The sequence below is a fragment of the Megascapheus bottae genome, chromosome 23 (genome assembly GCF_031878675.1).
Source record: "Megascapheus bottae isolate mThoBot1 chromosome 23, mThoBot2.hap1, whole genome shotgun sequence".
NCBI lineage: Eukaryota > Metazoa > Chordata > Mammalia > Rodentia > Geomyidae > Megascapheus > Megascapheus bottae.
Window position 1 is genome coordinate 10,307,183 of NC_143531.1, and position 14,316 is coordinate 10,321,498.

General features: G+C 38.7%; 1 protein-coding gene across 1 annotated transcript in view; it reads left to right on the forward strand.

Annotated features, from left to right (window-relative positions):
* Col25a1 (collagen type XXV alpha 1 chain) overlaps positions 1-14,316 on the forward strand; it is an 84,712-nt gene that overhangs the window by 31,298 nt on the left and 39,098 nt on the right. Inside the window, exons 9-13 of the mRNA XM_090356541.1 lie at positions 7,698-7,760; positions 10,171-10,239; positions 10,934-10,978; positions 12,589-12,633; positions 13,683-13,760. Coding sequence (XP_090212667.1) covers positions 7,698-7,760; positions 10,171-10,239; positions 10,934-10,978; positions 12,589-12,633; positions 13,683-13,760 — 300 coding nt within the window. The remainder of the gene's footprint in view (positions 1-7,697; positions 7,761-10,170; positions 10,240-10,933; positions 10,979-12,588; positions 12,634-13,682; positions 13,761-14,316) is intronic.

The window sequence follows — 14,316 nt, forward strand, 5'->3', positions numbered from 1 at the left end:
TGAAGAATGTACTACCCTTGAAGCATTCGTATTCACTGACTACTCACAATTAAAAATGTAAGTTAAACGTGAATTAAATGTACCATTTTTATAATTTTGCTGGGCACAGGTGGCTTACACCTGTATTCCTAACTACTCAGAATGCTGAGATCTGACCATCTCAGTTTGAAGCCAGCCCAGCCAGGAAAGTCCAGGAGACTCTTATCTCTAATAAACTACTCAAAAAAGCAGAAAATGACACTGTGTCTCAAGTGGTAGAGTGCTAGCCTTGAGCAAAAGAAGCTCAAGCACAGCACCCAGACCCAGAGTTCAAGTCCCAGGACTGACAAAAAAGTTCTAATGTTATATTAATGAAAGTTGGGTCTTGTTCATTCCTTTAATGAACCTTACTTCTCAGGTAGCAAACCACAGGAAAGCTTTCATTCATAGTATGAGCAAGTGGTAGGATTAAAAAAGATGGAATGATTATGTGCGGCTGTAGAGTGGGGTAGGACCAGGAACGTTAGGCAGATGCATCCGGGATGTGTGTGTTTACTTATGCTTTGGAAATACTTCCTGGTGCCGTTCCTCTACTATTTATCTGGTGCGTACTACAAAGCGCATAAACATGCCATCCATTATTTCTAAGACATTGAGGACAGCAGCCATGGCATACCGAGGGAGCTTTGATTTGCCACCTGTCACTCTGGGAGGGGAATGGGCGGAAACTGAATGAGTAACCATAGCCCTGAGGAAGTGAGCAAAGTCCCTAAATGCAGACAGAAAACTCATCTGTCACTTCAGGGTCTTAGGGAGATGAGCTAATATGGACAGCATACATAATAAAAGTTGCCAGGAACAGGCAGAGCTGACTTGCAAACTACTAAGCTTCCTGTGCAAGCATTTGAAAGTCCGCCTGCCATGTGGAAGGCATTTGCAATTCCTCTTTCAGGCCTTCATGGTTCCTGTAACGTCAAGATGTTCAACTGGGAAAATTAAATTATGGACAATGTACCATGCAGAAATTAATCTTCTGGAATATGATTGGAGTTCAGACAATTAAGTTGATGACCAAGGCTTCAAATATTTTTTAATGGGTAAAAAGTTGCTGTAACTGGTTTTTCTGATATCACATGGAAATGTGGGATTCTGAGTTCCTAGTTTTTAAATTTTCTACACTTACTTTGGAAAAACAAGGACATCACTTATCCCTTTTTCTGATCATATTTTCTTACTAATTCAGTATTCAACAGTGACTATAGGATAGGCCACCTAATTACCAGCCCTGATTTGAGACGAGTTCCATTATCTGTTCTGTTTCTGCTTTCTCATCAATTAAGAGTCATCGCTAATCATAACACAAACAGTTGTGGTGAGAATTAAATGTATTAATGTGCATAAAACTCCTAAAATATTCCCATATATGCAGTCAATGCTGTCTTTATTCTGGCAGTTTTTACTTCCCTTGGGGAAGCTCAGAACATTGGAAACACTGGCTCTGCACCAGTTGAAAGATGGTCTTTTCCTCGGGGGCATGATTTTAACCTGTAAAACATAGCCACTTAGATGGTATATTATAATTGATATAAATTGGGAGATATCAGATCTTTTCAAGTAACAGAGGAAATGCACTGGAAGAAATATATGATAAAAAGTGAGTTCCTAAAAGAGGAAAAGGAAGCAATAGTTAAAAGGATATCATTGTATTATGGTTGCTATAATTATTTTCTGTTTACACTAAATCTGAGAAGTTGAAGAATTTAAGGCCCAATGAGGAAAGCCACTATAACCAAAAAATGGAGATGTCTAGCAGCCATAATGACACTTTCAATAAATCCACCCGTGTCTTTCATGATGTATTCCTCATAAGAAGAAAAAAAGCAGAAAGGTATATTTTCTGGATTTTAACTAAGTCTCCTATTGTAGTTCATTTTCAATAGAATCACAAGATGTTTTAATTTATGCTCAAATTTTATTCTTCAGGGAAATAAGTGGTTGGGGGGCAGACTAATTTCTCATTCTTTTTTTTCTCTCAATAATTTTATAAATCAATCATAACCAAAACTGGCTGCCTAGAGGTTCTTATTACAACAAATGTTATTGCTGTAATCCTCAAAAGCAGGTATCATGCTGACTTGAATTCTAATTAGCCTTTAAGCAAGAAGAATATTATATGCCTAATACATTCCATGTCAGGGCACATTAATCAAAATTATTGGTGATTCTTTTAGCACCCAGGCAAATCTGCACATATTTTTCAAGTCCTGTTCTACTATTTTTTGGACAATGAACATCAGTTCTGCTTGAGAGTAATAAATACCATGAAAAACACACTTCGATTAATCTGGAATCATAGGACGTTTTTAAACAGGTTAAAAAAATAAACCATTTATTCTCCTAATTGATAATGACTTATAGAAATAAAGCAGATGGTAATAAGTGAAAAACCAGAGGGTTTTTTTCTGGGTAAGAGCTAATCAGTTAAGACTTTCTGCCCACCACTGTGTTCAATGGACAATGAAATCTAGACGTTTATATGGAAACACCTGGTGGATTATTCTGTGTGAATCAATCTTTCTTTGCCTGTCTTACCTTAACTAATACTCCTACTTGACTATTCGTTGAAAATATCCTTGATGTAAATTTGACAAAAGACTTAGGGGAAGTGCTCTAGTGCCCATTTAGAAGATAAAATATCCACAGTACTTTCTTGCTATTTATTGACATAAGGGTTATATTTTTTTAAGCTATTCAACATTTTATGGTAGAATTCTAAGACTTGAGACTAGTAGCAGTTTGATTTTACAAAGGGTTAAAGAATTTCCCAGCTTTGTTCTGTCTTCTTGTAATGGAAAAGTCTAGGTTTTGTTGTTCTTATGGTTTATTGAGAGGGTGACTGTCTGTGTGGTTTTTATGTGTGTTCAATCATTTTATTGCCCAAAACAAAAGTCAACTATTATTATAATGGATCTGGGGATTGAAATTCAAAGCTAGCCTGGGCACAAAAGGCTATGAGACTCTTATCTCCAATTAACCACCAGAAAACTGGAAGTAGCACTGTGGCTTAAGTGGTAGAGCACTAGCCTTGAGCTGACGAGCTCAGGGCAGTGCCCAAGCCCAGAGTTCAAGCCCCATGACCATCCAAACACACACACACACACAGAGCAACATATCATTAACTTAAAAGAGTAATAATTTCAGGGAAAAAGTCATGTCTTACTTTTATGGCAGAAATACTTAATATACTGTTGATAATTAAACCCATATTCTCCTGATTAAGGCAGCCAGCACCGGTCCATTTCATGGGGTCTCTGTCTTCCTCTGTGCTCCTAAAAGTGGCTCATTGGAATTGTAATTTGGATTTTTCTAATTTTACTAATTGCCTAGGAAAGAGGAAAAAAATGTCTTCTGGACTAGGTTTTTCCCTTCATTAAATATGACGTAAGACATTAATTCCATTGTGATTCTGATATCCTCTCTTGTATTTCTTCCCATCTTTTCTACTCAGATCAAGAGGTGGGAAAATTAGCACTCATCTACTTCCAGTTGATTAAGAGTAAATACGTAAAAACAGCTATAGAAACTATTCTTCTTCTTTTTTTTTTTTTTTTGCCAGTCCTGGGCTTGAGTTCAGGTCCTGAGCACTGTCCTTGGACTTTCTCAAGGCTAGAGCTCTACCACTTGAGCCACAGCACCACTTCTGGCTTTTTTCTATGTATGTGGTACTGAGGAATTGAACCCAGGTCTTCGTGCATGCTAGGCAAGCACTTTAACCACTAGGCCAAACTCCCTGCCCTATAGGAACTATTATTCTAACATAGTTATTTCTCCAGTTATTGCCCTAAAAATTACACAACCTCATTCTTGTGTATTCTGATTTACTAAAAATAAATAAAAGTTTCCCAAAAGTGTTTTTGATCTTTGAATTACTTAGCTACTTATCCCTCCCCTTCTTCTCTGACCCTCTCTTCTATTCTTGTTAATTAAAATTCTAACCAAAATAAAACATCTCCCCCTTAAATTTTAAAACCAAAAACCATGTGTTTTGTACCCTTAGGTTTTTACTGTCTTTCTTCTAGCTATCACAGGGAATTCTAGAAGCCTTAAACTATAGACACCAGTTCTTGTCAAAGAGGCAAAATTACTTTTTAAGGACACACATCTGTGACCTCTATTATTTCTCTTCCTTAGCGGAGGAAAATTCATGCTTAGCAAATCTGTCATAGCTCTAATGCTGGGGCAGGAATGTCAGACTTCTGTCTCTAATAAACCACCAAATAACCAGAAGGGGAGCTTTGATGCAAATGAGCAGAAAAGCTCAAGGACAGTGCATAGGCCCTGAGTTCAAGCCCCTGACTGGCACAGAAATAAATAATAAATTAGTTAAATATACAAAGCTTACTGAAATGGCTCAAGGGCTTTTCTCAAGGCCTTTATTGTTTTTTTTAGACCTATTAAGATTAGTTGTTGGAAATTAACACTGGATCATTTTTATTACATGGTAAACATGTTTTTTTTAAGGGGAGTACCATCTGTGTGTGTGTGTGTGTGTGTGTGTGTATTGTTGCTATTTTAGGATTTTGCTTCAAATCACTTTAATACATGGCTAAATGGAAGGCCACCAGATTCTCCTATCTGCTTTTACATTCCGTCTGTTGCAGTTTGTTGTTTTGGTTGAATATCTAGCCTCATATAGATACGTGCACATGATACTCTTTCATACCACCCTGAACTCCACAAGGGGCAGTTTATCTTAAAGATTAGTTATAACATAGATTCTGAACCCATATCATGAACTTTTCATACTATGTATCCCCCCAAAAAATGAAGATAGAAAAATAAATAATGTGTTTGGTCACTGTTAAAATAGCTTGGCCTTACAGGCTCCCTTAAAGGGCCCACGGAACCCAAAGTTCCTCACTGTATCCTCTGAGATCCTCAGATATAGACTTAGAGAATAAGAACCAGTGGCATGTTCAGGTATCATTAGTGATGTTCAAAGCCTTTACAATTAGCCAATATTAATTGTACTAATGTGAAAGAGACTGTCAAATGCACTTCTGATTTTATGTCTACTTTTATGTTCTTTTACTAAGGAGAGTATATGTTCTACTTATTCAAAATAAAAGAGGAAAAGACACTTGTGTCTTTTATGAATTATGAATTATGTAACTGCATGCTTTACCTAATTTGTAAACTAAATACTAAATAAGCAATGTGTTTCTGAAGTCTTCATGCTGCTTTCTTTTATTAGTATGCATTAATAGTGCTTCTATGTGATTTGGTAAAATGATTGTTTTATTTCTACTTGAAGGACATGTAAGAGTTCTTCACTAACTTTCAACCTTTTAACTTGCATTACATTTTTCATAGCGTATATCATGACTACTTTAACATTAATTATAGCTTTTTTCTTGAGAAGTAGGGAAGGAATATTTACTTGTATGTCCCATTGTACTAGACATTTTTTACTTATAAATAAATTTAACTTTTATGGAGTATGTTAAGACTCTTACTAAAAATAGAATTGTCATCATGGCTTTCTCTAAATAGATTTCAGATTTTTATTTTTATTTTCAGATTTTTATTTATCTGATAAGAGGACCAACCAAAATCATGTGTCATATTTTCCTTTCCACTAGGTAGAAGGCCATGGCACAGGGAGAACATTTTGGCATATAAGCAACCTAAAGCATTCATTTTCCATCCTTGCCTTTTACCCCTTAAATCAGTACCTTGAGCACCTGAATTAAAGAATTTTTTCAGCTGTGTCCATGCCGAATATAGCATATAGCATATCTGAACAAGCAAACTTACTTGTTTGAAAGCTATGTGATGACATCTTACGTGCTTTATAGAACAGCCCCTCAGTTCTATCCTGATCAACTCCCAAGTTTCATAAAACATGGCTGAACTATTGCTGCTTTTGAACAAAATCAGATGTATCAAACATTAACAGCTATTCCAGAGAGATCCCAGGAATAAAATAGGACATGGAGAAATTGAGCCATTATGAGTTTCATGTTAAATTTTGGTTATAGTTTTTACGCTTTAGGTAGTCTGACCCTTACATGTGAACTTGAACAGTTAAAAAGGAAATACAATTTTTATGGCTATTCAAGATTACCTGAACACTGGTGCGGGTACTTTTTGAAATCACAAGATACACTGTCTCTTTTCCAACATCAGGTTACCAACTCTTTCCATTCAGACACCAATTGAGTTATCCTGCAGTTTAGTCCTATTCTAGTTCTGTCCTGTTTGTGCTAAACTCCACAGATATTGAGCCTATTCCCCTGGGACTGATCCAGTTTCAGTTAAAGGTACTTGTTACCTGTACTTCTGTCTGACTTCACTGCAGTTTTAGAAGTTTTCCTGATATTTAGGTTCTGTAATTTATTTGGGAGACTCAGAATTTCATACAGTGTTATGCCATTACAGTTTATTCTAAAAGGTAAGAATGAACAGCCAGAAGCCTAAGTACATAAAGTAAGGCCTTGAAAAGTGCCATACACAAGATTCTGTGTCCTCTGTCCCTGGTCATTCCTCTTGGCACAGATGCATTCACCAACTTGGAATGTTGCTTAGGGGATTTTTAAAGTGGTTTTCAAAGTGGCTCCATTATATTAATGGAAGTAATGAAATCACTGGCCATTGAAGATGGAACTCAATCTCAAAGATACTCTCCTCCTACAGATCAGGAGTGGGGCAGAAAGTTTCCGCCCTCTAATCATGGTTCCTTGGCAACCAGTTCCCATCCCAGGGCTCTCTCAGGGCCTACCAAGACTCATCTCATTTGCATAAACTCAAGTGTGGTTGTTAGGAAGTAATGAAGGATGCTCCTTATCCTTCCTGTTGAAATCTCCGTACTAGGAACCTATACCAAGCTTGTTTTTTTTTTTAATTACATCACAGCTGAGTGAGGTATGAACAGAAATAGTTTCCTTTCTTACTGATCCTCTTCCACAGCCTCAGTCTTTGTGTTATCTATTACTACCTACCATCTTACTTCAAAATAACACAATTTCCCCCACAGTTTCTGAGGGATGAGAATTGAGTCAAATAAGTCAGGTGCCTTAGGCTCAGATTCTCCCAGGCAGGCAGTGCTGTAGCCTCATCAAAAGACTGCAGGGAGCTGGGTGTTTACTGCCAAGCTCTTGGTGTGGTTGCTAGCACGCCTCAGTACCCCCAGTGTGGGCTGTTCCACAAGTGAGATCACAGCATGGCAGCTTCCTTCCCCAAAAATGGCCCAGTGGAGAAGCAACAAGTCACATACCAGTCCCCCAATGTAAGCCACCATAATCTTTTCACAACAGTTGATAGCCCATCAGTCCAGCCATATCCTGTCCATTAGATGTGAGTGATTCAATCCAGTCAGCATCAAGGGGAACAGGTAACAGAAGGATATGACCACAGGCGAGGGACTAAGGAAAGCCAACTTGACGGGTCACCTGTCACATCTACCCAAATGTAATGCATCTTAAATTGGTAAGTAGTAAGGGAACCCTGAATAGAGGAGAAAGAAAACCATTGACATTGACTTTGTCACTTTCTACAGCTTCTCTAGTTTTCATTAGTTTAAAACCAGGTGTTAATTTAATAGTCAATAGTATGATCTTCAAAAAGTTATCTCCAACAAAGTCCCAGAAGGAAGGAATGAGTTTAGCTTTATCCATTGCTTAATGGAATAATAACCATGTGCACCTCTCTTTTCAAAGGGAGAGCCCGGCTTCACTGGACCTCAGGGGGAACCAGGCTTACCAGGGCTACCAGGAACAAAAGTAAGTAGAGTCTCTTCTTGCTAAAAGAAATGAGGTTGGGGAGAGCGGTGTGGCTCAGATGATGGAGTGCCAGCCAGTGATAGAAAGTGCTAGACTCGAAGCTCAATTCTAGGTCTCCCCCCCACCAAAAAAAGAACTGTGGACAGCTCTACTATTTACATAAACAGTTATTTCTTCCATATTAGAACAAAAGCACCTGAATCCACCCATTAATGGCACTTTGGAAGGGGCCAACATATTCGGTAGAGCAAGGGGAAGTTAATAGGAAGTCATCCTTGGATAAAACAGCAAGTTGGTGCGATATGTTAGCTGTTCCAGTTGTATCCCAGATGCCTCCTAACCATATAGCAAGGTAAAGAAGAGGTGAGTGGAAAGATGGGAGAGAGCCAGACACTGGTGGCTCACACCTGTAATCCTAGGTACTCAGGAGGCTGAGATCTGAAGGTCATGGTTCAAAGTCAGCCTGGGCAGAAAGGTCACTGAGACTCTTATCTCCAATTAACTACTAGAAAACAGGAAGCAGAACTGTGGCCCAAAGTAGTAGAGTGCTAATCTTGAGCACGAAAGCTCAGGGACAGTGCCCAGGACCTGGGTTCAAGCCCCATAACTGGCAAAAAAAAAAAAAAACCAACTATGTGAGAGTAGACTCAGATACATTGTACTCATATCCTGACTGGCAGAAGGTATATATATATATATATATATATATATATATATATACTTTTTAAAAGAAATTGTGATGAGAGACATAATTCATGAATTCCTGTTCCTTGCCATCTATGTTAGGAAGTACCTGAAAAAATAGATATTGTTCCTATTCTGTACCATAGATTTCAAAGGCATGTACATTCCTGAATGCCTTATTACCATAAGATTCTTCAAATGAGGTCCCCAGAAATTGTCTCTAGTGAAAACCATTTGTCCCTTGGAAACCCCCAGAGAAGAGCCTAAAAGCACAAGCTCCATGCTGCCATGTCAAAAGAAAATATGTAGCTTTGGATATTGTTATGCTTAGAGTTCTCCTTGTATCTACCCAGGAAGATAGGAAAAGATGTAGCTCATGAATCGTGAATTCATGAATCAAAGAAGGAGCAAAAAATATATCAAGCTACATTCCTTTATTTTGCCTACCACTGCAGGTTCTGCCTAAATGTGTACTGCATTCACCAGAAATAAACCAGGGGAGATTTCCACTAGTTACAGAAATCTGTTCAGAGAGTATAGGCCTGCTTTCAGCTGGTCAAGTGAAAATAGCTCTAATCCTACCAGATGGAAACTGTGCATGACCTGGGAGTGGGGGCTGAAACTTGGAATGATGCAAAATTCTTGTTTTCTTAAGAAATTTCTTGTCCCATAATGAGCAGTCAGGCTTGTTAGAAAAATATGGAGTGTTCTCGTTTTAGCTTCAGCAGATTCACACAAGAAAAACCTTTGCAGAATGAAGAGAAAGGGAAAGGGTGGGCAGTGAAAGCATTCTTATTCTAGGCTGGCAGCCAAGCTAGAAGCACAACACACAAGTGCAGGCTGGTCACTGCATTGTGGAGAAAATGAACAGGAACTCGATCTGTAACTGACTGTGGCATTTTGTTTGTGAATAGAAGGGAAAAGAGAAGAAATGCAGGCAGTACAAAATACAGTTCATCCCTTAATATCTTCTAAGTTAACTGCTTCTAAACTACTCCACACTGTGTGTATATGGGTGTGTACTTATTCAATATATATTTAATTAAATATGTATAATATGTTTTTATGTATAAAGACTCCCATGTAGAACCATAAAATCAATATTAGCTGCTATGAGGGACCTGGCATGATACTCTAGATTAAATACTTTATAAAATATACTATACTAACTTCCCCATAAAAGGACAAAGAACAGACTGTTACCTGCTTGATATTCCTACAAACAGGAATATAGATGGAACATTCATTTTTTTCTGGTCCCGGGGCTTGAACTCAGGGCTTGAGCATTATCCTTAGACTTTTCTCCAGGATAAAGCTCTACCACTTGAGCACAGCACCACTTCTGGCTTTTTCTTTTTTGGTACCAAAGAATCGAACTGGGCTACGTGCATGCTAGGCAAGCCTTCTACCACTAGGCCAAACTCCCAGCCTGTCATTCTGTCTGGCCACCCGTGTGGGGAGAAAGTATCCCCAAGTCTTCTGAGGTGTATGCCCCATGTCCTCTGGGAACACCATTTCAGACAAAGTTCAAAAGGATGCCTTCCTAGCCTTTCCTTATCCCAGGGTAGGTGACATCCAAGTATCACCATCCCAACTGTTTTCAGAAAGAAATGAGGTTGAGGTGATTCATATTGAGGAATTTAATAATGCAGTGTGGTATACTTAGTAAATAAGTGGTATCTCTCTGCTGACCTGGATTTTACTCAGATCATTTCTCTATCAACAGGGTGAGCGAGGGGCCATCGGGGCTCCTGGAAGAGGCGAGCGAGGAGACCCTGGAGCTCCTGGACCCAAGGTCAGTTATTATAGGATTTTGTAATGCATAGTCACCATATTCCAAATATGAAATGAATTCCTCAGTAGATATTAAAAGTAACCCAAATCACAACTGACTTCCTGAAAGGCACACCAGTTGGTTCTTTTCAAAATGATTCTATAATACAACTTTCCTTACATTCTCTGCTCAGTCCAGTAGGCATATTTAATGACACTTTGGAAGGAAAAGGTATTAACCTGTTAATAGAGTACTAAGAAAAGTCTCTGCTGGTGAGTGCCATGCTTGTTTCCATGGTAACTTGATGGCATGCAAACACCTTGAACACATTTGCACTTAAGGATGTTACTCTACGATCTTTATTCATCTCCACTTCCTGCAAACTGACGTGGAGATGCTTTATTTTGGTACAGCATCCTGGAGATATGGGAAATAGTTTACTTTGATGAAAAGGGAAGCTTTACAGACAAATACTGTTGGACTTCCAGACCACTGATGGGAGGTTTTCTTCAGAATACAAATGGAAGGAAGGATGGTGAGGAGACCAGGGAAGGCTCTGATGATACAGTGTTGACTCCCAATCTCAGTCTCGTCATCACCAATTTTATTGTTAAAAAGTGTTTCCATGCTTCCTCACTGCTTATTTCCTTTGTCTGTTCTTACCTCCTCTATTCTCGTTTTTTTCCCTCTTTTCCACTGCTTCTCCTCTTCCAAGGGGAAACAAGGTGAAACAGGATCTAGAGGCCCAAAGGGGTCAAAGGTCAGTAACTGGTGACTATTTTGCTCTTCCCATGAGGCCTCTGTGTTATAAGAGCTGTACATTTTGCCTTTTCCATAGACAACCATATGCTAGATTAATGCTTTTCATCCACAGGGATTACAATAACTGCATCCTATGATGCTATCACAAGGCAATTGGTTTATTTGTCTTTATGTATTCTGATACTTTAGACCCCTGTGTAAGATTCTTTAAAAATAGCTTCTTTGGGCCAGGGGTTTGGCCTAGTGGTTAAAGTGCTTGCCTAGCATGCACGAAGACCCGGGTTCGATTCCTCGGTACCATATACATAGAAAAAAGCCGGAAGTGGTGCTGAGGCTCAAGTGGTAGAGCTCTAGCCTTGAGAAAATCCAAGGACAGTGCTCAGGCCCTGAGCTTAAGCCCAGGACTGGCAAAAAAAAAAAAAAGTTTACTTAAAAAAATAGCTTCTTTGAAAGGAAATAAGGTACTTTAAATTACATTATGTGCAAATTTACATAATGGTTAGAATCTTACTTTTCATTTTCAAACTTTCTTTTAATAAACATTCAACTTATACATTGCATTTAAATGACTTCCTTCCTTGTCTCAAAACATCAATGCCAATTTTAGTTCTTTCCTTTGCATGTACTTTGTATTATACTATAAGTAGAATCGTGGTATCTAAAATGCTGGAAACATACATTCCAAATGAAAACAGACTAGAGATGGTTAATACTCCATTTGTATCAAATTTAATTGTTATGGTCCAGGCTATTAGTTTAACACAAATGGGAAAATTTTACGTCCTATTCCCTCATTATGTTCACTAGTCCTTTATAGAATTAGGTAGAAAGGTAGAAAATGCTCTGAATTTGACATAAGAAGAGAACTCCCTAAATTTAACCTGTTTCAAAGAGCCTTCAAATCTACACAGAATAAGGAAGCAATCTATAAGGATCAGTGAGAAAACCCCCAGCCCCCACTATTTCAGTTTAGACTCTGGAGAATTTTGAAAGCTTAAGACTGTTCCTGGTCTCCACACATAATTAATCCCACCATATAAAAGCCCATCATTTTCACATTGCGTTAGAAAGAGCTGGCTGGCCCTGACCTTTAGCATTGCTCTGGATGGCTGCTGTCCATTTCAGCACCAAGTATTAACATGCCCGTGCTTGCAAATCATTTCCCTATGATCTCTATCATTGCAGAAAGATTCCTGGCCTGTGACCTTACTTTTCCTTGAACATTCACTCCCTAGAATGAATTCCTCCCTCCTTCTCTGTCCTAATTATCTCCACATTTCTTCTATGAATACCCTTGTCCCCTCTGCCCTCCCAATAGAACAAAGAATAGAACATAGCTCAGTGGCAAAGGTTAAAGGTTACTTGAGTGCTATAGAAACCACCTGATATGCTTTGCTGACCCGTTATCTTTTTATCTGAGATGGTAATTCTAATTCTGTGCAAGCTATATATTTAAAAAAGCAGTTTTCATGTTGGTCGGTACTGGTATTTTCTTCTTCAGAATGTACTGCTGTGTGAATGCATTCATGCTTAGTCTGGAGAGATTTCTAGGCCACTGCTCCTATGACTCACTCAATGATTTTTTTTTCCTTTTTCTATTGGGAAAAGGGCGATCGTGGAGACAAAGGAGACTCTGGAGCTCTGGGTCCAAGGGTGAGTATGCCTGTTATCTAAACACTTGTCCCTGCCATCCCAGGTTAGTGTCAGTGTGACTGACACTTGGACTAACTTGGCCAGTGATAGCTCTGAAGCAGGCAGCTGTGATTATTAAGGCTACCATTGTCCCTTGCTCTTTATTTTTGACTGAGTTAAAGCCCTGAGTAATGAAAATCATGTAGCATATAATGAGAAGGGCAGAATCTAGTCTAGATATGTATTCTAGATTTTTGTTTTGCTGTTGGTCATGGGGCTTGAACTTGAAGCCTCAGTACTGTCTCTAAGCTTTTTTGCTCAAGACTAGTTTTACTGCTTTGAGTCTCAGCACCACTTCCAGTTTTCTGGTGATTAATTGGAGGTAAGAGTCTTATACACATTGCTACCTGGGCTGGCTTTGAACCATGGTCTTCAGATCTCAATCTCTTGAGTAGCTAGGTTTACAGACATGAGCCACCATGTCTGGTTTAGATTTTTGGAGTGCTTTTGCTGTTGTTGTTAAAGCTAGGATTTAAACTCAAGAGTTTTACACTGCCCAGCAGGCACTCTACCCCTGGAGCCACACATATCCATATATATTCTAGAAGTCTAGAAGATCTATTTACGTGCACACACATTTTTTTTCCTACTTGCATTTTTGGGAGGACCTAGTTTCATTGGGAAAGTAGGCATTTCTTATAGAGTCAACTTTACAGAATAAGGAAGCAATCTATAAGGATCAGTGAGAAAAATAAAGTTTAGGGTTGATTTAATAAAAAATATGGAGAAAGCCAATAAAATTTCAAAATGTTAGCTTATAATTTAGAAATAATAGGCTGAAAGCAGTCTGTACTATTTGTAAAAAGCAGTCTTCCTATCTACTTCCTATCTACAGGAAGATAAAAGTAATTTTTCTCCTTTGAGATGTTTTCTTTTAAATGAACATAATTATGTTGTGACATGGGGAAGGTCATCACAGGGAAGGGACAGACAGAGATGGTTCCTAATGATGCCTGCTTTGGTCATAGTCCTCTTCTATGCTCATCTCACCTCCAAGCTTTCTGTTCCAGGGTCCACCTGGGCAGAAAGGCGACCAAGGAGCTACTGAGATCATAGACTACAATGGCAACCTCCACGAAGCCCTGCAGGTAAGTGACTGTCCTACTCGCTTGGCCACAGGAAGTGACACAGGTGGCCCCTTGTGACATACATCTCCTAAATCCTCTCCTCCAGAGTCCTTGCCTTTCCTTTCCACAGATAGATATATACATACATATATATATATAGTTTTTTTTAATCCGTCCTTTTCTTTCCCTCCTACTTTCAGATATCCTTAAGTGTTACCAAGTATAAGCTTGGGGTTAGTTTGGTTGACATTTTACCTCCTTTTTTAAAGAAGGAGCATAATAAAAAGAGCACAGTGGCTTTGGAGCTTGGGTTCAAATCTCAGTTCTCCTACTTAATAAATATGTGACTAAGGCAAGGTAGTTCACTTCTCTATGCATCCTTTCCCACCTGTAAAGTATAGACTGGATCATACCTGTAAATTCCTTACACGTGGAGGCAGAGATCAGCAAGACGGAATTTTTAGACCAGTGTAGGCAAAACAATTAGCAAGACTCTCAACAATGAAAGATATTGTTACCCAACTACAGAGGAGGTGTAGATAGGATTGTGGTCCAGACCAGCTATGGTCAGACCCTG